At 34.3% G+C, this 26,357-nt stretch overlaps 1 protein-coding gene and 1 long non-coding RNA gene across 3 annotated transcripts in view; both read left to right on the top strand.

Moving 5' to 3' along the window:
- Positions 1–26,357, top strand: part of LOC149785120 (uncharacterized) — a 279,057-nt gene that overhangs the window by 225,852 nt on the left and 26,848 nt on the right. For both annotated transcript variants that reach the window (XM_089978887.1, XM_089978886.1), the window contains exons 44-49: positions 7,977–8,234; positions 15,590–15,739; positions 19,251–19,355; positions 19,498–19,605; positions 20,453–20,612; positions 22,996–23,179. In XM_089978887.1, the coding sequence (XP_089835013.1) occupies positions 7,977–8,234; positions 15,590–15,739; positions 19,251–19,355; positions 19,498–19,605; positions 20,453–20,612; positions 22,996–23,179 (965 nt within the window). The remainder of the gene's footprint in view (positions 1–7,976; positions 8,235–15,589; positions 15,740–19,250; positions 19,356–19,497; positions 19,606–20,452; positions 20,613–22,995; positions 23,180–26,357) is intronic.
- On the top strand, positions 199–1,195 carry LOC149785121 (uncharacterized). The gene is made up of 2 exons (XR_016425367.1): positions 199–333; positions 1,110–1,195. It is a non-coding gene; the product is annotated as an uncharacterized LOC149785121 (long non-coding RNA).

Raw genomic sequence — 26,357 nt, 5'->3', positions numbered from 1 at the left:
ATAATTTTATATCCCATCATAGTCAGCTTCATCAGCCATCATCATACGGAACAACCTCGGCTATTTCTGCGTGACAAAACGTGACTCCAATACATGAAGGCGAATACTTGACAGAAAAATCATAAATTTTGTTCTCTTTTGATTTATGATTTGTCTAAAGAGTTAATATGTATACATCGGATACCAGTGCCGTGATTTGGATATGTTGGGGAATGGATCGGTTTACAGTAAAGTGGTTTTAGAAGACAAATTTTACGACCAAGAGGCAATAACGTGTCGAGGTGTGGAACACAAATGGAAGGACAACACAAATTGGACACCCAAATATTATAGGTGAGTATGAAATAAATGGAGTCTCGACTTTATCTCGTTTGCCCAAGTATAAACTGACTATATCATTAACCTCCCAGCACTATATATGTATGACTGGTAATTAAATTGTACGCAAGTATAGAAGCCCACGTGATGCAAGCATAGTCATTGATTAGCACCGGCTTTTGGCACTAATTATTTAGTCCTGGTATCGGTATAAATTGACAAATGTGTTCAAAGCTGCACAGTTGAAATTCTTTATATAATTGTAATACAAAATAGTTGATAAAAGAATTGACTGATTTAATTTCAATAAATGTGAAAAGATATACAAGGTCAAAACAAGTTTCCTCTTGCACCAGTTTTAAAATTAGAGTAGGTATTTTTGTTTTTCAGTATATATATAACTTTCAAAGCAACGTAATTTGTGCAATTTTATTTTAACAGCCATAACCTTGTAATTGTCAGTCTTGGAAATGTTAACTCCAGTGATACATGTAAGCCCAAACAGGGACTGCTCTGGTATTATGATAAAGTTGTGAATTTCTTGAGTATTTGTAGATCTAAGTCCAAAAAGGTCTTTAGGTTACTGCTAAATTTTCAGAGTGCTTCATATATAAGTAAAATTATAACTTAAGTCCTGGAAAAAGAAATTTTGAAAAATTTCACATTAATCTTAGCAAGATTAAAATTTACCCAAGTTTTACCATGAAGATGATTTTTGAACGATATATTAATGTTTTAATCAGTCTGACTGTACAGTCTGTAAATGTTTTAATGTTGTTTGTGTATTACAGGTACTGGTGTTCAGGAAAAAATACATAAGCAGTATGAAGTTAATTCCACAAAGTTCATTCCTAAAAGCACCATGTACTGGAGGAAGTTGTTGTTGTTGTTGTGGGGTTTAACGCCATTTTTCAGCACGATAGGCTATACATGGCGGCCAGTATTAATGGTGGAGGAAGAACCCGGAAAACCCCGGAAAGAACCACCGACCCACGAGAAGCTACTGGCAAGCTTTCTCACATGCCCAATTGGCTGAATCTTAGACTCGAACCGCCGCAGACAGAGGTGAGATGGCAGTGATCCGTAACGAAGAGCGCTTTAGACCACTCGGCCACTCGGGGCCCCTGGAGGAAGAGAAAACAATGGTAATTCCAGGAGTAGCATAGAGTTTTTTTCACATTTAAAATAATATCTGCAGCTGTCTCTCACAACATTGTTTATTTTTGTGAAGATAAGCATTATTCTTTATACATTTGTTCTTACCTAGTACATTCACAGCTTAACATGGCTCATATCTCAAACACAGTTTTATTACCATATCAATAATTTAAGGAATAAACAAATTTCACTAAACAACACTAAGTGGAATTTTCAGAGTTCAACAAAATCTGAGTACATGGTGAAATCATTCAGTATTTACAGACAGAATATTCAATGTACGTGTTTGAACAGAACATTCACTCTATATGGGTTATCCAACACACCATACACAATATATGCACAATGTACACCATATACAACCAAATCAGCCAATTACAGAAATTCCAGGAAATATCTGATCAGTATTGATTCTTGCAGAACAAGATATAATAATTTATTGTTATGCATTGTGATTTAATAATACTTCAGTTTTTAATTATTTAAAATGTTAAATATGATTTTTACTTTCATTTTTCTTATAACGCCCTAAAATGTTATGAAACTTGAGTTGTATTTCTGAAAACATCACATAAATTTATGAAGTGTATGTTGTATCACATGTACTTTGTATGACTGAGTATATTATTGTGTATCAATTACTTATCATTTACATGCATTCATTGTGTATCATGTTTGCATTACCCATGTTTAAATGATGCATGCATTAACATTGGATTTGTCGAACTAAACTACTGTAACAGTGTAATATTAACTGTACATATTCAATTCCCACAACAAAACAATAATGTTTGAATGTTAAGATTTTAATATTAATTATAAATGTTCACTAAAATTTGTATTTCTCATTACAGTGTTGATCTAGGTGAATCCAGTTCTGTTGGTCTTGGAGATTATGAAATTGGTGACTGTATGAGTGCAAGTAATACTAACTTTTCAAATATAATGAGAATATCAACAGATGAACCAACTAGGTATGGTGACAGTGACATGAGTTTTTCATCTGACTCAGAAGAAAGTATAGAGTTTTAATCAAGTTCAGATGATGAACAGTATCATCAGGTGAATGAAGCAACTCAGTCTTACCCATCCTATGTCACAGATCCCCCACTTTATGTCATAGCCCCATAACAAGATATATATTGTAGTGAAATCACAAAGTCTGAACATGTTATTGCCCTTGGGGCTTTGCCAACAAGACATAATTTGTCAAATGCTAAATATGTGACTTTTTGGACTTAATTCATTTGCATCTTCCTTCAGCAAACACAGGATTGACAATTGTCAAAGATTTGAAGGAAAAAATGTGAATTCAGTAAGGAGTATCTCAAATACAATTTTTATTGTGAGATTGCAAAAAATTGATGAAATATGTGAAACTGGGGGCTGTACAGGTGCAACTAATAAGTATGAGCAAACATCTCTTTGGAATGAAGTTGGCTCTGACAAAAAAGAAGACTTCCTTTCATCATCAAAAATAGGATCGAGTGTCTTCGAGAACCTATTATTGTTGTTGAAATTGGAAATGCCATTTATGGTACTGTTCTCCCCAATCATCATGAATAGGACTAAAATGGCTCTCACCATTGCACAGCAGAATTTCATACTTATACACTGTAGTGTCAAGCTCAAGTGGTGAACAGATTTGGACATATTTATGATTTTATATGCACCAGATATTTTCTGGTCAGGATTTAACTAATTTTTCAGGATATCTTTTCGTACATATATAGTTTGTGTTACACCAACATTTTTGTATAGTGATGTTCTTTTGATAATGAACATTTAATTACATATGTGGTACATAAAATAAATGATGTACTACTTCAACACTTGTGGTTTGTCTTTTTAAAGCAGGGGTCAAGTGTGTGTGTGTGTATGGTTTAGTTTGTTTATTTGACTTGTGTCCTCTATTTCTCAGTATATATTTATCATAGATTTGAAATAATAGTTTAATTTCAAGTTCAAAAATCTGTGTTACAGCGCAGCTTAGTCATGATTGCTCTTTCTTTAGGTAATTAAAAATAATTCTTAGTACCAATCTTGAAAATTGACTAAGTTCTTTTCCAGGGTTTTCCATGCTGAAATTTATCCAAAAAATTCTAAGTCTAAACTGTCCATGCTTTTCCAGGGTTTTCCATGTTGAAAAAAATCAAAGTCCAAAATGTCCATCGTTTTCCAGGGTTTTCCATGCTAAAAAATTTCAAAGTTCAAAATGTCCAGCATTTTCCAGGCATGTCCAGCATTTTCCATGCACAATGTCTAGGGTTTCCATGCTAAATTCTGCAGAATATTTCATTTTTCCATCGTTTTCCAGGGTTTTCCATGTTTTTCCATCGTATTCCAGCCTTTTCCAGAGTATACAATGGAAAAAGTACGGCCGGGTTGTTATATGATAAGCTTGTTAGCACCATCTTAATTGCCTGCCTCTTTTTGGTACTTTCAGTAATTCAGTATGCAATCTTATTTATGAATTCTGTCAAACAATTATCTGTTATTTCATGTTGCAAGACCAAGAATGTCATTTTCCTGGGTATTTTTCTTTATTCATATTGTCCCCTTCATAGTAACTTCAACACAACATTTGACTGGTTTCACCTTTGTATGCCTTTGTTCTGTTTTCTCTATTTATGGGTGTCAACACATGGGAAGGATTATATGCATGGAGTGCAAACAGTTTTAGGTGGCTGAAAATAAATCATCCTGCCCATATAAATTGCATAGGGTGCAATTTAGGCCATGCATGCAATGTTTGTTTGTACAGGCCATCATTACCCAGCACATATCATGGGCTAATGAGTCAGCCTATAAGCATGCTATCAGGGATGCAGACGTCATCAGCATTGCTGCCATTGACATCTCCATTGACATGTTTTGTCTGATACCCTGAAGGCAGAAAGCTTGCTCCATTCAGAACAAATTTGGCAATCAATGCAAGCTTCTCAGACAGTGCCATCCCTTCCATCCTTCATCATATGGACAGCTTGTCAGTCCCACCTAAATTTACTGCCCTGTTTTTTACAGTACTTTTATTTCAATTCAGCACACAATCTTGTTGATGAATTCGGTAAACTAACTATTTTCTATTACATGTTATATGGTGAAAAATGTAATTTTTCCAGACATTTTCCTTTATTTATACCATCCCCATCACAGTTAGTTCAACGTGATGCTTGATTGGTTTCATCTATGTATGCCATTGGTTCTGCTATCTCTATTTACAGGTGTCAACACAGTGGGTTAAGTGCATGGGGTGCAAATAGTTCTAGATGGCTGAAGATGAATCATCCTGCCCATGTAAATTTCATGGAGTGCAATTTAAGTCATGCATGCAATGTGTTCTTATGCTGGTCTGATGATGTATGCCATCGCTGCCAAACACCAAACTCAGGCAAATTAGTGAGCTAAGAAGCACATTATCAAAGATGCAGATGCCGTCTCCACTGACAGCTTTTGTCAGGATTTTTTCAAGGTGAAAAGTTCACCCATTTAGAATTCAGCAATTCAGGTGACCACAACTTCTCAAACAGTGCCAGCCCTGCCACCACCCTGGTCACCACAGAGAAATGATCTTCTCAGTACTGCTTTACCAGTAACAACATGGTATGGTGGAGAATCTGGACCATTGGTAGACATATCATCAAAACAGACAATCCTTGATATTGGCTACCATGATCTTTCCCAGGTTAGCTAGTATTGTACTTCAACAGCAGACACCAACTGGCACCAGATCTAGCAAAGTCTTGACCTATTTCTTTGACTTTTGGGACTGGGTACAGTGCTCTATTTCCTGGTATATCCAGTTCCACTTCAAGAGACATATCACTTGACATCAAGTTGGGAAAGACTTTGTAAGACAGTCTACTGAAACCATTCCTGGATATTCCAGCACCTCATGTAGATCCTGGTATTAACTATGGTATTTCACTCATTAACTTGAATACCTGACATAACTGACCACTCCAGTGGCCTAGTGGTTAGAGTATCCACCTCAGCTGTAGTGGGTCACTGCAGACATTGTAGCGATGTGACTGAATTTTTTTAAAAGCTGCATCAAAAATTAAAATCTCACACACATGGTCTCATGGTAGCATTGCTGACTGGTGCTGAGCAGGTCCATCACCAAGCATAGTACAGGTTATGGTGATTCCCTATTCCAAGACACCCAGTACCTTTTAGTAACATTCAAGTGAACATCTGAAGAACACCAGCTTTTTCAGCTTTTTGAAATAATGCCAGAAACCATGCCATTTCAGTCCAGTCATCACTCCCTTCATAGAAGGTTTCCTTCTGGCCCCACTAATGCAAGCTGGAAGACACGCATTCACTTAGCACCTTCTATCTTTATAAATCTCATATTGTCGGGGGAAGATCCAGACTTCCACGTTTTGAGTGAAATAATCCTCTGGATTGTCATTGACTTCTGCACTGCTTTGAAGGTCAAGATCAAAGCATCAACATGACCTTAACCCAATTTTTACAACACAAATTCTTGTCTTTTATAATAACATACTAGCTGTTGACAGAGACATTATGGATTTTAATGTTAAAACCTTTCTCTTTGTGCATAGATTGGAAGCAATAACCTGTATGTAATATTGTGATATTGCTCTGCTTGATCTTGATGGAATATTTCAGCGATCTGGTCATAGCCAAGACCACTGCAGTGCCTTGGAGTCAGCCACATAATGGTTTGTGTACTCAGTAAGACAATAACACTCACTTTCTAATGTCATAGCCAAGACTTCATCATTGCCTTGGAGTCAGCCACATAATGGTTTGTGTACTCAGTAAGACAATAACACTCACTTTCTAATGACATAGCTGCATTCAGCTTGTAGGTTGTTTTTGGTTGGTTGGGGTATGTGGTTTCTTTGTTTAGTTTAGTGTTTTGGGGGCACCCTACAGATAGTATGAACTTCTGAGAGAGTGGTGGGAGTAAGGTAAAGTTGGTTACATTTGCACTGTGTGCATTGGAGAGAAGGTTGGTATACCTCTGTGTTACTTTCATGTACTAGTAATGTGACTGAAATTTCTTTGGATATTGTACTTGTGGAAATTGTACATGATCTAAGCACACAGCTAACTAAAATGACTGCTCGCTTGTGCTAAAAACAATCAGCCTTAATTAGTCTTGAGTACACTATCTTTAGGAGTTACTAAGATAGGGAAAATGAATTTTGCCTGACTAGACAATACCTGCTTCTGAAAGTGCAATGAATGAATTACCAAAATATGCAAAATATTTTTTAAAAAAGCTGTGGGCTATATTTTTTTACAATTTATTTCTGAAGTCCATGAAGTAAAAATGACCAAGCAGAGCTTTCAGCCTTTTGAGAGGTGCACATCTAAAGTAAGGCCAAGCTGTATACTCAGTAACCCAAATTACACCCATCAATCATACACCAAAATAAAGGGAATTAAAGGTTCTTTGAAAAATACCTAGGATATACAAGGTCTTTTTTAAATAGAAAGTATAACCAATGAAGAAACCCGGGGAAATTCTTTGTCTTTAAAATTCTAACCCTATGCAAAATGCGAAACTGTAGAGCACCACCTTAATAGAACAGCAACACAAGTAGGTTGCTTAGTGCCAACTTTCCTGCTGGAATGAGATGCATTCCTATTCACATCTGTGCTGCTCAAAGGTCATTGAAAGGTCATCCTTAGATTACATCCTCTGTCTTACCATTGCTTATTTAATGGATATACTGAGGAGGCCAGAAAACAGGATGAAAAGGAAAAACCTCATACCAGATCAGCAATGCAGGACATGATGAGAGAATGTCTGGTTTCAACCCAGCTACTCCTTACAGCAACAACCTCACAAAAAATGATGCCATGCCCATTTTTCTCTGTCTGATACCTTAATAGGAGTAAGTCTTCATTTTTCACGATGGTATATGAGACACCCTGCCCCAGGGACCTATAACTTTCTCTATAATATAAACTCTTCTCACAAAAAGAGAAGTTGTGTTCCTTTTCACACACCCCACTGAGCTCTTACTCCAGGATTGTTCATGGTTGTAACTCTCTCCAATACCTTCAGGCAATCAGGTTCAGTAGGGATACAATAAGGTCATTCTCGATCACTATTCAGAAGGAAGACCTTACAGGTCAAAGTTCATGGTGACCCACCCTTTGTAGCAAAACATGAAATCCTGTTTTTCACTCTTCCCTCATCTTTGATTCATTGTCAACAAGGACAGATCATAACATACATAGTTCAAGCTGAGCATTTAGTCTAAAACTCTCGATAAAGTGCCAGGGCCCTACTATGTAAGCCCGTGAGTAGTCTTAAGCCTGTTTGACCCTACTATGTAAGTAGGATAATAGTCTTTAGACTGTTTAGGCCTCTTGTTTTTACCAGGTTGTATTGGGAAAACCCAGGTCTGTATTTATATGCAGATGATGTGAAAACAGCCACCTTTAGACAGCTAAACCATAATGATTAGTTTCTATACAAGATGCAAAACTAAAATTCATCATTATTTTTTCAGTGCAACCTGTCTGGGTTTTCTCCATGTTGGAATGTATCTGCCTGTATAAACACTGTCCCAGGGTACCAGTGTCTAGCATGTCCTGAGGGGTACACTGGGACATATGAGGATGCCCTTGCTCAAAATGTAACACGACGTGTGTTTCTCCTTGGCAATGATGTGCTTGCCCCCATCCAGGTACAGGTGTGTAACGATATCGATGAATGTGCCACAAACAATGGAGGATGTAACATCAACATGAATTGTGTCAACACTATTGTAAGTACAATACTTTTATGTCAGGAAAGAAATCTATAGAACAATTAATAAATTGGGTCCAATTTTCAACAAAGTCATTTCCTGATCATATATTTATTGCATTGTCTGAGTGTCTGTCCAGCTGTCAGTTCTTTCATTTGTCAGCAATATGGTTTCTGCAAGAAAACCCTGCCAGGAATGATTGGATTTCAAACTGATTTGGTTTTTAGCTTTATATTAACAAAAACTCCAGATGAGTTCCATTGTTTAACGTTCTGTTTCATCTTTTTGTGTAGTTTTTGTTAGACTTTGATTTGTACAGCATACTTATAACTCTAGGTATAAAACTATGTAACAGAAAGAAGCAAAACCAACAAGTTTAGTAAAATCAACTAACAATTTATTTCTCTAAGTTACAAAGTGAAAAGAGACACTTACAGTATTGTGATTTAAAATCCCAAATTAGACTAAATATTCTATCACAAGTCCAAAAGTGTAGAATGTCACAAGTGAATTCCAATAGCCTTTAATGTTCTGATGTACCACAATGATGCAACCCCGAACATGTCTTTGAATGAGTTCTCAATAATTCCAAATCAATGTATTAATATAAAGTCAGTGAGTACTTAGTAATTCCAGTTAATAATTTAAATAAATAATTCCTCTCAAATTATATATCAACATGTCTTTAAATGATTCCACAGACCGATCTTAAAATAGTAATGAATAGCTTGTTTATCAAACCCATATATATATATATATATATATATATATATATATATATATATATATATATATATATATATATATATATATATATATATATATATATAAATGGAAGATCTACCAACTCATAAACAAGGTTAGACCTTGAACTCAAATTCTAATAGACATTTTGTGTACCATTACCAACATGACAAAGGTCTTGAATGAAAATCATGGACAAAAGTCAAGCACACAGTAGAAATTAAACATAAATAGCAATGCCATAAAGATTATAGGGTTTCAACTAAAATGAGTATACAGCCGCATATTTATACAATATTAAATTAGGTTATTAGATTGTACAACATTTTTAAACTTTGGTTCCTGCTATTTTACTCTGCTTTGGATGATTATATTCAAACTAAACTTGATATACAACTTATATTATGAAGTCCTCAGTTTCATTTTTATTGTCCTTTGCCATCCTTTATTTTCCTTGATTTCTGCAACTTTAGCAGAGATGATAACCAAGTCTTTTATGCAACTTCATGATTAAATGTTCTCACCTTGTTTGATTGTCAGCATTCTATGTCATCATTTTGTGTTATGGCTACTAATTGTCTATCTTTCTTAAGTTTGGTTTCTTAACTTGTCAGTACTCTAGCAACTAAATATCAGAACAGATTTTGATAAAACTTTAAAAAATAGACTTACAACAAAATGCTGGATGAGTTTGATTATGAGAAAGATCCAAGCATATTTATGTGATACATTTGTATCTGATTGGCTGACTATGTTACTATGGAGACTGAATTTTTATCAGATTTTGCTCCAACTTGGTTGATGAACTTATGTTGATAATGTCTTATACAGGTACTATAACAGGAAATAAATATTAATGAGATTTGATTCATCAAGCTATTTCAGTACAACTTACTAGGTTTATATCAGGATCTTGGATGAATTTGATTATAAGCAGCAGACTGTGCATATTAATTATACCTTTGTCTTGAGAGAATTTTTTTTATCAGACTATTGTAAACTATGTAAAATTGACATGATATTAAATGTTGCAAACAGTTTCTATAGGATTCTTTCAATACTACAATAGGTTGCTTAGTGAAATGGTTGACTGCTAGCCAGTTGAATGATATCAGGTCCATTTGGGTTCGTTATAACTTCCTAAATAAAGATGGTCTTGACAAATAGAGGGTCTCTTGTATTTAGCCATGATCTCCCATGAGATTAATTGACAGAAGAGATCTCCCATAAAATTAATAATTGGTAGTCATTTTCATCCATTGTTAGAGCTGTGGTGCCTAGTTGCCTCTCCTTTCAAGCTTTAGTTTCTTTATCATAACATTGCCAATATGGCCACCATTGCAGTCATATTGGAAATCTTGGTAATGGATGGATGCCACTGGGGCCATATTGGAAATCTTGTTTATCACTGCTAATCCTAAACAAATGGCACATCACTATGGGGTTTTCACGTAAAGATGCTTTATGATGTCTAGGTGGTTCTAAATGAAAAAGGTACCAATCTGACATCCAATATGGCTGCCATGGTGGGCAGCTTGAAAATCTTGTTATTCATTCTTCTTCTTAATGGATGGTATTTTGACATGAGGTTTTCACTTAAAGACTTTCTTAAGATGTCTAGCTAGTCCTTAATGAAAATGCTACCATTCTGAAATCTAATATGGCCTCCAAATCGGTCTTATCAGTACTTCTTCTGAACAAATGTATCAACATGGGGTTTTCCCTGAAAGACTCATTTTGATCCCTTCTTGGTCCTAAATGAAAATGGTGCCTCTCAGACATCCAATATATCCACCATGGTGGCCATGTGGAAAATTGTGGAACTACTCCTCCGGAATAGATCTTCATATTGATGTGGCATTTTTGCTAAAAACTTGAAAATCTTTTTCTTGACAATCCTCCATAAGAGATGGTGATATCAACATGGTGTTTTTCGATAAAAGACATGTAGTGATATCTGGCTGGCTTAAAATGAAAATGGTGTCCTTAAAACATCCAGTACGGCTGGCACAGAGCCTGTCCTGAAGATGTGTTATTCATACTTATTTTGAACAGATTTTCATATATACATGGGCTTTTCACCTTTTCACTAAGGGAATTTGTATTATGTCTAGCTGATTCTTAATGAAAATGGCACCAATCTGATGTATAATATGGCCACCATGGAAGCCATTTTGAAAATCTGATCTCTTCCTCTGAATGGATTGTGAGCATGATTTGCTTTTTCTAAATGACTAAATTTAATGTCTAATTGGTCCTAAATGAAAATCATGTCTGTTGGGCTTGCTTTGGACATCCAACATGACCATCACAGTAATCACCTTGAATACCTTGTTATTGCTATTGCTCCTAAACAGATGGTCATATCAACATGGCGTTTCCACTGAAAGAAGTCATATGATGTCTAGCTGGTCTGAAATGAAAATAGTGCCATTCTAATTTCCACTATGATCACAAGGCAGCTGTATTTCAATTCCTGTTATTGCTACTCTTCCTGAATAGATGGTCTAAATGAAATAGAGTTTTAACTAAAAGACTTCTTATGATGTCTCATTGGTTGTGAATTAAACTGGTGAGCAAAGCAAACCTCAAAAATTGTAGCCATAAGTAACTTGCAATTTGTGATGACAACTTGCTAGCCAAAGAATGACAAAAATGGGGGGACGGGGATGGGGGGAGGATGACGACAACTGTCAACATTGAATATATAATAGGTTCTAGTAATATATAAAAACTGACATTACACATTTGTCTTTGTTTTAATAATAATAAATACTTTGGTTTTATTACTTCTTTTTTTAACATAATAATTGCAGTTTTTATAAACACATATTACCTAACCTATAAATCAGCCACTGCAAGCTTGTACTTATGTCTGCCCATGTGACGTTTGCTTGGAGCCGTGAAGTACCATTTATTTAGAATTCTTTTTAAATAGCTATACTGAATTTCACTGTAAATAATAATTAATAATCCAAACATAGGATACCCAGCAAAGTGTGGGATGAATAAAAGACAACGTGAACACAAAATAGAAAAGAATGAACTTAAAACAAAGCATGCTGAAACTAACACAGAGGACATGATACCCAAATGATGTCTGAGTGGGACAGGGTGCTTGCTGCTGATGCAGTTGACTCTCCTGAATCCAAACTGATCTGAATATTGCATAGTTACTTTGGTACAGATGTGCTGTTGGTAATACGCCAAAAGGGGTGGATATGTATGCGGCAAATATGCCTCTCACCCACTCATGGCATGCATTCAAGACATATAAGTACATTATTGTTATTCTAATTCTTTGTTCTCAGCATTCAGGACTTGCATCTAAACAGAAAATCACTAGTCAAATTGATTGCCAGTAAATAAGTGTTTTTTTATAAAGTAGATAGAAAATCAAGATTTTTTGTGAAAAATATTGCCACATGATAGCCTACTTGTTATATTCTTAGGTTGCAAATGACATTTTTCCACTCGCAAATTGCGAGTGGGATTTTTGAGGAATGCTGGTGAGCCACAGACATCCAATATGGCAGCCACTGCAGTCATGATGAAAATCTTGTTATCATAACTCCATTTGAATTGATGGTCATTTATACATGGAGACTTTGCACTAAAAGACTTGTGATGTTACTAAATGAAAATGAACTGCTCCGGTGGCATAGTGGTTAGAGCGTCCACCTCAGAAGTGGGAGGTCGTGGGTTTGATGCCCGGCTGAGTCATACCAAAGACTTACAAAAGTGATACTAACAGTTGCCTCGCTTAAGGCACTCAGCATTAAGAGGTTTGTGTTAGGACTGGTTGGCCTGGTGTCAGGATAATGTGACTGGGTGGGACATCATGCTACATGTCCCAGTGTTAGACATCACTATAAACTGCCACACTGCAGACATCATAGCAATATGACTGAAATTAAAAATCCTAATCACACACACACACTAAATGAAAATAGTGCCAATCTGACCTCCAACATTTTTACCAAATCTTGTTATTGCTACAGACTGAATTGTTATCATTTAATGCACTTTGTATTTGTATCTGCAGAAGACCTTGAATGATGTCACTTCATTAACTTTGTTTCTTTTTTCTTCAAAAATATATTCCTAATAGATTTATCCATACTTAGCATGTGATTTTTTTCTTTCTTTCTAAGGCAAGTTTGTTGATCTTCTATATTCTTTTTTCTTCAAAAATATATTCCTTATCCATACTTAGCATGTGATTTTTTTCTTTCTTTCTAAGGCAAGTTTGTTGATCTTCTATATTCTTTTTTCTTCAAAAATATATTCCTTATCCATACTTAGCATGTGATTTTTTTCTTTCTTTCTAAGGCAAGTTTGTTGATCTTCTATATTCTTTTTTCTTCAAAAATATATTCCTAATAGATTTATCCATACTTAGCATGTGATTTCTTTCTTTCTTTCTAAGGCAAGTTTGTTGATCTTCTATATCAGTTTTAAGGTCATAGGTCATTGCAAATAATTATGTATTTCATTTTCACTACAAAGACGTATGATGTCTACATGGTACTTAATTAAAATGGTATCAGTCTGACTTCCAACATTTCTGCCAAATCTTGTTATTGTTATTGAGTGAATTTTTATTATTTAATCCAGTTTGTGGTCCTGAAGGAGACATCGAATGATAATACTTGAATAACTTGTTTATTTGTACTCATATTACTTACAGATTTAACCATGCTTAGCATGTGGTTATATCTTAGTATCATGTGCTCATTTTTTCCCCCGTTAACTTTACATTTTCAGAATCATTCAATATTCCCCGATACTGAACGCACGCGACAATACACATATAGCATTCACATGAATAAAGGAACTACTTTCTATTGTAAACAAACAATGATGCAGACACCAGAGCTTTTGATTTGTAAACAAATCATATACACTCACGTAAGAGGCTCTTTATGTTATGGTTATTTAAATTTGTTTCTGAAAGAACTAAAACATGTTTTGTGGACTGCAAAAAAACCCCAGCTGTTTTGGCACATTCCGCATTGATACAATGTTACGGATTTAGGCTAGCTACATTATATAAAAGATGGACGATTATGTCCTTACAAATAACAAGGCATATACTGTCTTCTTTATCTGGTGATAAGAATGGCAAAATAAAATATACTTACAGTTTTACATCCTGAATTTCCTCAAAATGTTTTTTCTTAATTCCGCAAATCTGAATTACATGAGCCGTGTCATAGGTTTTCAATCTGGATTACACATTTCGAAATTGTGCTGTAATTTCGATAAGTGCAATTGCATCCTCCTTACTGCACTCAAAATGAAATACACATTAAATTCCATAGCATCTTTTTGATAATTGCAATTGAAAGACTTCATATTTTCCCCACGTTATGATTTCAAACATTCAATGACAGAAACAGAAACACATTTGCAGATGTAAACATGCATCTCCTGCGCCACTTCAATTCGATGTATTTCATGTATAATTTGCACAGATAAATCCAGTCCAAAATCACAAACTTTCGTCGAATCGAAACAAAATACCAAAATATATTCACTCCAGATCAAATGGAAAAGTCGTTGCAGTGCACATTCATTCACAATATGACTGCAAATTTTAATTTTAACTAGACACGCCATTTTCTTTCGAAAGTTATGTCGACCGCACAACTAAGTTCAAATTTATCTGGGCGGAGCTATGTCTGCATTAATAATGATGTCATTTTGTAATGTCAAATCTGCGCTTGTGAATTTAGTTTGGAATATGGCATTAATCTATTTACGTTGTTTCTTGTAGTGTATTTTGTTTATATAATTAAACCTTAGGTAGAATAAAAATATGAGCATATAATAAAAAGGTTACTGCATTTGTATGGGAAAATATGAACTCGTTTTGTCGGAAGGATATACTGCACTCACAAGTTCATGCAGTATCCATCCGAAAACTCATTTTTTCCCATACAAATGCAGTAACCTATCAATATTGTTCAGGACAAGTGTTTTGATCTTCTATCCCTAATGTCAGATTCAAGGTCAAAAATCATGGCAAATAATTTTGTATTGCATTTAGAGGCATATAAGGAACATGCTAGCTTAACATAAAAAACTAGTTTTGTTACCAAATTTGGTATGTTGGAGTTTCTGACGAATATCATAGATGGTTTCAATACTCAGAAATTTAAAAGAAGAAATGGACTTACCTTGGACTTACTTGAATTTGTTTTGATCAGTAGTGCATCAGTCCCTTTGGAGGGCTGTTGTTGGCACTAGAGATAAATGCAGTGCTAAAGCAATGGTTCTTGACCTTTTGCATGGTGACCCAGATTAGGTTTGTGGTGTTAGCCTCACCATCCATCTAATGCTAGAAAACCACTTTGGGAGGAAATGTCAATTTATAATAGTTGATCTTAGTGACCTACTCAAAACAGAATGGTGACCCAGTTTTGGATCATGACTCATTAAGAACCACTGCACTGAAGGTATGCAAGACTAGAAGAGTGTATGCCCCTTCAAAGAAATGGACTTATCTTGGGATCTGGAATTCTTTTTGGCCACTAGAGTGTCAGCACTAGAGTTAGAATTACATTTACATTTAATATGGTCTCAGGTTAAATTAAAGTGTATCATAATTATTTTTTACTCTCCAGGGCAGCTACTACTGCAGTTACTGCAAAGAAGGTTACATGGGGAATGCACTTGTGGGGTGTTACCTGGCAGACTTCTGTGTATCTGGGGCACACGACTGCAAAGTTGGTTCTAAATGTGTGTATGTTGCACCAGGGGTTTTTACTTGTGAGGTAAGAATATTCATTTGTGTTATTTAATTTATGACTTTTCATTAAGTATTGGTCTCTGTTTCAAAATTAATTACCGGTACACTCAAATTTGGGCAACTTTTGATTCAGTACAATTTTTGATAATAATAATAGTAAGTAATCGATATGAAGAAGAAGAAAATAATGAAGAAGAACAACAAAAATAACTTATTATTATTATTATTATTATTATTACATTTAAACCTGCCATAATAGTCACCTGTATTATATGGTCACCTGATCTCAATGGTCATCTACTTTTCATGGTCATATTCTTGTCAATCCCTCATTGAGACTTTAAATGGATAGTGTCATAATTGTTATGTTAGAATTTGATTAAAAGCCATGACACTGCTTCGAAATTGAGGTAAATACTGAAGGTATTCTTATAGCTCCCACAACACCCCACACCTTTTGAGAGGGGTGGTAATGTTTTCCTGATGACCATACTCAATGTATTCGTCAGAAAAAATTAACTAATTTTTGCCTGAATTTGCCTTATTCCATTCAATTTGACCTCTTCAGCAATTTTGATCAGTGTTTACAGCATAATAATAATTTGGGGATCAAGATCGTAGTATTTTCATGTATTGTTTATAATGTTAAATTAGGTTTTAAACATTACTCACTTCTGTCAGATAAATGGATTGTAATTATTGTAAAAAAATAAACACCTGAAGTATTATAATAATATGAAAAAGTCTGCATAAATCTGCATGTACAATATGCATTTTGGGCTGAGAAAAACCAATAGTAGATAGTCACAATGTAAAAATATCAGTTCTTCATTGAAATTAAAAATATCATTTTTTAGATGGAAATGTCAATACACATTTTATTATTATCATTATTTATTTGTTTATTTATTATTATTATCACTATTATTATTATTATTATGATTGATCCACTCTACAAAGTAAGCTGATCCCTATAGTAAAACTATGTTGTCCATCTATCCTTCTGTCCATCTATTAGCAATTTGATTTCCATAAGATAACTTTACTGGGAGTTATTACATTTTAAACAAATTTTTCATACAACTTTATAGAGATGAAACCATCAACTTTAAACAATTTAATCATTTAGAGAAGTTTATAATAGCCCCTGATCGCATGTTGGATTTCTGCAGCTTCACCTTACCATTTGTGTTGGGATGTCATCCAAATTTCTTTTGTAGCTCAGTAATTATGAGACCTTAAATGAATTTAATTTCCAGACTTCTGTGACGTCATTTACAGGAGTTATTCACTCATATTCCCCAACCTCCTGACTTTTGTTTTCTTCAGCATACCTTTATCAAGGTTTGTTGGACTTCAACCAAATTTGGTGTGTGGCTTTATGTAGATGAGACATTGAATGAGTTTGTTTTTTTTAAGTCCGCCCAATTTCATTAACAGGAGTTGTGGTGTGGTTTTATGTTGATGAGACATTGAATAAGTTTGATTTTAATTTTTGCTCAATTTCATTAACAGGAGTTGTGGCCCCTGTGTGGTTTTATGTTGATGAGACATTGAATGAGTTTGATTTTAATTCTTGCCCAACTTCATTTACAGGAGTTATGGCCCTTGTGTGGCTTTATGTTGATGAGACATTGAATGGGTTTGATTTTAATTCTTGCCCAACTTCATTTACAGGAGTTATGGCCCTTGTGTGGCTTTGTGTTGATGAGACCTTGAATAAGTTTTATTTTAGGTGCTGCCCAATTATATTTAGAGTTGTGGACTTGCTTTTCGACAGTTTTACCTTACCAAGGATTGTTCAATTTGAATCAGATTTATTATGCAGATTTATGTTGATGAGACTTTGAAATTAATGTTATTTACAGCATGCCACATTATCATTTAGAAGAGTTATGGCCCTGCTTGCCTGTCCTTCAGACTTTGGTTGCACCACTTTAACAAGGATTGTTGGATTTCAACCAGGATCTTTACCTTGATGATATCTTGAAAGAATTCCAGCATTCCACATTATCATTTAGAGCAGTTATGGACCCTAAATACCGATTCTTCTTAGTTTCCTAATATATGAAGGCATTGCTGAGCACATTATTGTTAGCAGCATCCTTTGTGATTCTCTTATTGCAATAATCCTAGTCATTTTTATTAATATTGTTATTGTTATTATTATTATTATTATTATTTTTATTATTATTATTATTATTATTATTATTATTATTATTATTATTATTATTATTATTATTATTGTTATTATTAGCAATACAGTTTGGTTAATGATGTTTTTGTAAATTTGAATCTGAGAGTTATTTTGTTATAAAGCTGAGGATATTTTCCAAGCCAAGAGACAGATAATGAGACTTTAGGCCTGTTCTGGTTTATTCTGACATCAAGGTACAAGCAGTACAATGTCCCTTGTTGGATGCCAGTCCTTTGCAGGCTAACCTCCAAGGCTACAATTGTATTCATGTACACTTAAATCATCTGATGGTCTCACACTTCATTTGAATTTTTTTTCTTCGCAAAATTTATGTGCAAATATTTGAGGAACAAATCACACTGTCTTGTAATTGCAGTATGTCCTTCAAAGGCACATGAAATAGGTATATCACAAATATATCACACAAACAAGTCACATGGTCTTTACTAGGATGGATTTATTCTCATTTCTAAATAATCATGTTGAATAATAAATTGAATGCACTAAAATCATGCATAATGTTTTCAGGCTGTGCCATTATGTCATCATTAAATTCCTCACATATTTAAAACATTTTCCCCTTACTTATAAATGTTTTTTTTTTCTCTGACTTTTAAGTTTTTGAATAAGACCTGTATTTAAGAGAGGTATAAAATGTGAAACTTTGAAATGAGCCCCTTTATAGTTCACACATGTTCAGGAACAAGACTGACTAACCAGTTTATTGTTGTTGTTGTTGTTGTTGTTGTAGTGTTTAACGCCATTTTTCAGCACACGATAGGCTATACATGGCGGCCAGTATTAATGGTGGAGGAAGAACCCGGGAAAACCCAGAAAGAACCACCGACCCACGAGAAGCTACTGGCAAGCTTTCTCACATACCGACATTGGCTGAATCCGAGACTCGAACCCATGCAGGCAGAGGTGAGATGGCAGTGATCCGTAACGGAGAGCGCTTTAAACCACTTGGCCACTCGGAGCCCCCCAGTTTATTGTAAATTCCAATAAACAATTCTTAGACTACTGGTGTAGTTCACACATTTTCTGGAACAAGAGAAACTAGCAGTCCACTGGAAATTTCAATAAACAAAGCTAACTACGGTACTGGTGTAGTTCACACATTTTCTGGAACAAGACTTACTAGCAGTCCATTGGAAATTCCAATAAACAAAGCTATCTACTGGAGTAGTTGGGTCACAGGAGTGTGGGAATTTGTTATATATATATATATATATATATAGTCACTGTTTGTTCTTTTTAAGAATATGAGGATTTCATTTCACTGTTACATTTTCAGTGGTCATTGAATTTATGCAAAGTGTCCTTTCTTAAATTTCAGTGTATGGATGGCTATGCAGGAGATGGGAAGGTTTGTGGTTTAGACACTGATCAAGATGGCTTCCCAGACTCAGCCCTGACTTGTACAGATAAAAGATGTGCCAGGGTCAGTATAAATCACACACATGCACCCACATAAATTGCACACATATTCATATAACTGTAGACTTTGATTGTGTTCCTTTATTTTGATGACAATGAATCTGTCTTTATGAAACTAATTTCAAGAATCTCCTGTATGTTTACAGGACAACTGTGTTTCTGTTCCAAATAGTGGCCAGGAGGACAACGATATTGACAATATGGGTGATAGCTGTGATGATGATGATGACAATGATGGAATAAAGGACACTTCTGTGAGTTATCATCAGATCATGCTTTATTAGTTTCTTTCTTTGATTTATAATCTTGTTAAATTGTATAAGTTGTAACAAATCATTGTACTGTCTAAAAACATTCCAACGATATGTAATAGTAGAAAAAGTCACTTAATACAGTGCTCCTTTGGTAGGGGGACCTACACTGTGGAAGATTATTCATTGGTTCCCGTGGACTGTATTAATTGTGGGAGTACTCTATCAAAGTACTTAAATACTGTCAGTCTTTAAATACTCAAAGTGTTACAAGAACAAACTCTGTGTGTAAGTCCTATATTTTCTTTTATTGTTTCTGAATTTTCAAATAACATAAGTCATTATGCTGGAACCGAGTCAGTCATTCGACTGATTCCAAGTATTCAAGTGAATTATGTACTACATGATAATAAAATCGTACTATCATTCCAAGATGAAACATTCAGTGCCACTTACAACATGTGAGACTCCGGTTATAATTAACAAAATATGAAAAACATGACCAACCCCATTTTAAAAAAAGAAATGGACCTGTTTATACTTTATTTTATATTGTGGATAATGAGACTTTGAAGAAAAACTTTTGAAAAGGGTTTATTGTTTGCTTTATTTTCTCCTTCGGTCAGATTTAAAATCCATGAGCAACATGCAGACTGCCTCTAATGAGCACTGCACTTTAAAAATTGCACAGGTTGTGTATTCAAAGTGCTTATTCTTAGGTTTATGCAGGTTGATTTAAGAACATTTCTGAAGCAAAACAGTCCCATTTTGAATCATGCCAACTTTAACTCATGAAACTAAAAACCATTAATATTCTCTTATTATTATTTTGTTGTTTTCTTTTTTTCAGGACAATTGTCCTTTTGTATTCAACTTCAATCAGACAGACTCTGATGGTGATGGGATAGGGAATGTGTGTGACAACTGCCCCAGTGTCTCAAACTCTGACCAACTGGACACTGATGGAGATGGGATAGGGAATGTGTGTGACTCAGATAAAGATGGTGATGGTAAGTGTAAAGAGCAACAGATAATGTTTGACAACTGTCCCATGTGACATAACTCTGATCAAATGAATACTGATAGAAAATGTGGGGGGGTTACAATCCTTCTAGTGGTCCTAGCTTGTCCTAATTTTTCCTTCAGACTATTATTCTATTCTTTTTCCAAAATGGTTTATCTTTACGTACTTTTTTCGATTTTATTTTACAACTGATTACATACTGCAAGAATGGCTGTAATGAAGTGAACTCAGATATTGTCTTGTGATATGGAGCTGAGTGTTTAAGAAAATAAAGACAACCTGGACTAAATAAACAGCTAATATATAAGCAAAAGTATAATTTTGATCCATTTTCATAAATTTCATACTACATGTATTTCTTCATTTTAAAATATCACTATTTTCCCAACCTTTCCCCTAATGTTTTTCATATAGGAGCCCCACTTTATCCCTCCTTTTTCACAAAGGGTTGCTGCAAAGACATTTTATGAGATAGCTGTTGATGCTATGACTGGAAAGGCTACATATGACATAGCTGTTAATGGTATGACTGGAAAGGCTGTATATGACATAGCTGTTGATGTATGGCTGGAAAGGCTGCATATGACATAGCTGTTTATGCTATGACTGGAAAGGCTGTATATGACATAACTGTTAATGGTATGACTAGAAAGGCTGTATATGACAGCTGTCAATGGTATGGCTGGAAAGGCTGTATATATTACATAGCTTCTAGATGGTATGACTGGAAAGGCTGTATATGACATAGCTGTTGATAGTGTGACTGTAAAGGCTGCATATTACATAGCTGTCAATGGTATGACTGGTCGGCAGTATATGTCATAGCTGTTGATGGTATGTTTGGGTAGAATACTATCATATGGAAGAACTGTCCTGCTGACTACTTCATCTGTAATCTGTCTTGCTGACCACTATATGTGATATCTGTTTTTCTGACTACTACACATGAAAATGGTCCTGCTGACTACCACATGTGATATCTGTCCTGCTGACTGCAACATGTGATATCTGTTCTGCTGACTGCTACACATGAAAGCTGTCCTGCTGATTACTGCATGTGATATCCATTCTGCTGACTACTACATGTGATATCTGTTCTTCTGACTACTATACATAAAAACTATCCCACCGACTACTACATTTGATATTAGTCCTTCTGACTATTAAATGTGATATCTGTTCTGCTGATTACTCCACATGAAAACTGTCCTGCTTACTAATATATGTGATATCTCTCCTACATGCTACTAGGTAAGAGAATTGTCCTATTGAGTCCAACTACTACATACTGCACATAAAAACTATCCCAACATTGTTTATACATTGTAAAAATTGAAACAGGATGAACACAAGGTAATTGTAGCCATTTTGAATGTGATATCAGTTTAAATATACTATAATGAAGACCTCTATGAAGTAAACATGTAGATTTATTAAATAAGAAGACCCATATCTCACCAAATAAATTATTGTTCCTCTGCTATGTTCTGTAGAAAGGGCATATAGTTTTACCTATATATATCCATCCTTCTGTCTGTCTGCCTGTGTGTGTCTTGTATATCTAAATTTCTTATATTTTAAAATATGTTTTATAGGACTTGATGAATTTCATGTTAAATTTGGTATGCTGGATACCAAAATGACCCAGTGCAAGATCAGTCATCACCTTTTCACTCAATGTTTAATTAGGTAATGGCCAGCTTTTAAATATTTTCCCTATTGTAATATATTTGTGGTGGTATTGAGTTTGATATTCACCCCTGTATCATACTGTATTTGTATGGGCATTGAGTTTGATATTTGGCCCTGTACCATACTATATTTGTATGGGCATTGTGTTTGATATTTGCCCCTGTATCATACTATATTTGTATGGGCATTGAGTTTGATATTTGGCCCTGTACCATACTGTATTTGTATGGGCATTGAGTTTGATATTTGGCCCTGTACCATACTATATTTGTATGGGCATTGTGTTTGATATTTGCCACTGTATTATACTATATTTGTGTGGGCATTGAGTTTGATATTCAAATATTGCAGATGCCAGTTAAAAATTTAGACCCCAATACAAACTTTGGACAGAAGACACTGATGGAGATAATGGGTAAGACGTCTGTAACCAATGTGCATCACTTGGCATGTTGGTCAAATTAAAAGCTATGTAATCAAATGGCCATCACATCTCTTGGCAGTATTGGTCATAATTAAAGCAGTGTAATTAAATAGCCATCACATCTCTTGGCAGTATTGGTCAAATTTAAAGCAGTGTAATCAAATAGCCATCACATCTCTTAGCATGTTGGTCAAATTTAAAACAGTGTAATCAAACAGCCATAATATGAACAAAGTATGTTTTTCATATTTAGGTATATTAGATGGAAGTGACAACTGCCCCCTGGTGTCTAACTCTGGGCAGGCAGACAGAGATGGTGATACAGTTGGAGATGCCTGTGACAACTGTGTGAGTGTAAGCAATGTTCTTCAAATAGACACAGACCAGAATCTGGTTGGGGATGCTTGTGACACTGTTGGAGGCCTAAACAAGGACAAGTGAGTGACTGACACAAATTACTTTTTTTAGTGTCTTCTGTAAAAACTTCTTTAGGTGATCAGGTAAATTTTCAGATTAGCTTCTTCAGGCACTTGAATAAAGAATATTGTGATTAAAGTTTAACATCTGCTGATTATAATTTAACCCCATCTAAATGTATTAAACAGTTCACATGTCAAGTTTCCATAAGAAAATCCTTAAGTTGGATAATCTGTCAATTATACGCATAAAATTTACCTGTATTACAAATATTTGGAATACAGAGTTTGATATGAAATGAATTCCATGCATAAAATGATATGTGGATCATTACAGTCAACACCATCCATGGGAGCCATGGTGTATGCTGTCTTATTGTGAGAATGTCATATATTTAAGTTCATGATACTGTATTCCCTCATTATAATGCTGTCCAGGGGAGCCATGGAGTATACCACTTTTTACTATGGCTGTTTTATTATGATGTACATAAGAAATACTCTTTCATTATAACCCTGTCCATGGGAACCAGGTATACTGCCTTATATTGATACCACCTTCTAATGAAGTACATGATACAGTACTCCCTCATTATAATACTGTCATTGAGAGCCAGAGTATACATTACTCCCTCATTATAATACTGTCACTGAGAGCCAGTGTATACTGCCTTATAATTAGTCTGTCTTAAAATGAACTACATGATTCATATAATGTTAATACCACTTAATGAAATGGGATCTATGATCATACTCACCTTATAACAGGAACTGTGTTATAATGAATGGACTTTTATTGAGGGAGTGTTGTATATCATTCAATAAACATTTAAAACATAACATACTCTGTCACTGTCTCATATCCCATAATCCAATTAGGTTTAATTTAGGGCTTTTATGAGGAGATATGATGTGATGTCAAACTTCATAGCTGAACACTGCAATACAAAATATAGTGACGGAAGAAAAAATCAGATTAGAGTGCTGTGCATAAAGTTAGTCAAACAAATGTTTGCTATTAAAAGAGAACAATGACAGAAACTGTACAAAAGTGTTAGTATACAAGAATGACAAACTATACAAAACTATTAGTAGACAAGAATGACAAACTGTACAAAAGTGTTAGTAGACAAGAATAACAAACTGTACAAAAGTATTAGTAGACAAGAATGACAAACTGTACAAAAGTATTAGTAGACAAGAATGACAAACTGTACAAAAATGTTAGTAGACAAGAATGACAAACTGTACAAAATTATTAGTTGAGCCAGAGTTTATTACTACAGCTGCCAAAATAAAATATTTTTTAAATGAAGGAAAAGTGGGAGGTAATTTTATCTACATCCACAATGGGAAAGGGAATTTCAATTCTGTTGACCTTTTCATTAGCCTAATGTTTATATGATGTGTTAATTAAATTCTAATACCATGTTAATACCATATTTATATGTTGTGTTAATTAAATTCTAATACCATGTTAATGCCATATTTATATGTTGTGTTAATTAAATTCTAATACCATGTTAATGCCATATTTATATGTTGTGTCAGTTAAATTATAATACCATGTTAATACTATATTTATATGTTGTGTCAGTTAAATTCTAATACCATGTTAATGCCATATTTATATGTTGTGTCAATTAAATTCTAATACCATGTTAATGCCATATTTATATGTTGTGTCAGTTAAATTCTAATACCATGTTAATGCCATATTTATATGTTGTGTCAGTTAAATTCTAATACCATGTTAATGCCATGTTTATATGTTATGTTAATTAAATTATAATACCATGTTAATGCCATATTTATATGTTGTGTCAGTTAAATTCTAATACCATGTTAATGCCATATTTATATGTTGTGTCAGTTAAATTCTAATACCATGTTAATGCCATATTTATATGTTGTGTCAGTTAAATTCTAATACCATGTTAATGCCATATTTATATGTTGTGTCAGTTAAATTCTAATACCATGTTAATGCCATGTTTATATGTTATGTTAATTAAATTCTAATACCATGTTAATGCCATGTTTATATGTTATGTTAATTAAATTCTAATACCATGTTAATGCCATATTTATATGTTGTGTCAGTTAAATTCTAATACCATGTTAATGCCATATTTATATGTTGTGTCAGTTAAATTCTAATACCATGTTAATGCCATATTTATATGTTGTGTCAGTTAAATTCTAATACCATGTTAATGCCATATTTATATGTTGTGTCAGTTAAATTCTAATACCATGTTAATGCCATATTTATATGTTGTATCAGTTAAATTCTAATACCATGTTAATGCCATATTTATATGTTATGTTAATTAAATTATAATACCATGTTAATACCATGATATAACTACCCACAATTTAAAGGAAAAAAAATATCTTTCCTTATAATGGAGTATCTGAACACAAAAGTGGTTAAGTGCACTTGGTTAAGTTATTTATATCATGCATTGGTTGTTAATTTCAATGTGTAGAATAGTTTAGAAAGGTATAACTTTCATTTCCTATTTATTTGTAAAATTTCTTTTTATCTATCCCAACTGTTTGGATAAAAAGATTCTGAAATTTATCTGCCCTCTCTGTCACTTGTTTTGTTCCCGGGCTGAAATTAATACTAATTTTCTTTGCTTGTTTTATTTTAAAAGTAATAAAAAGAAAAAAAATAGTAACAAGTGGTTGAACTACCACTTTTCTTCACACTGTACTATAAAAACCACTGTCTTATCTTTATCATATGTTAATTTAACTGATTCTTAATGACCTCTATCAGGGCCCCGAGTGGCCGAGTGGTCTAAAGCACTCTCTGTTACTGATCACTGCCATCTCACCTCTGTCTGCGTGGGTTCGAGTCTCAGATTTGACTAATGTGGGCATATAAGAAAGCTAACCAGTAGCTTTTTGTGGGTCGGTGGTTCTTTCCGGGGTTTTCCCAGGTTCTTCCTCCACCATTAATACTGGCCGCCATGCATAGCCTATCATGTGCTAAAAAATGGCCTTAAACCCTACAACAACAACAACAACATGACCTGTATCAACATGTTATCCATCTTGTGTACAACACTCAGATGTAAAGCATGACATCATCACCATATTTTCTGATAACAACCTCTTGGCAGTTGTGAAATAATGTTTTAACTGGACATAACTGTAACTACATTGTATAATCTTTACTGGTAAGAGT

Source organism: Sinohyriopsis cumingii, chromosome 13 (genome assembly GCF_028554795.1).
Source record: "Sinohyriopsis cumingii isolate HCF-2022 chromosome 13, ASM2855479v2, whole genome shotgun sequence".
Classification (NCBI taxonomy): Eukaryota; Metazoa; Mollusca; class Bivalvia; order Unionida; family Unionidae; genus Sinohyriopsis; species Sinohyriopsis cumingii.
This window is presented reverse-complemented; position numbering and strand designations above follow the sequence as displayed.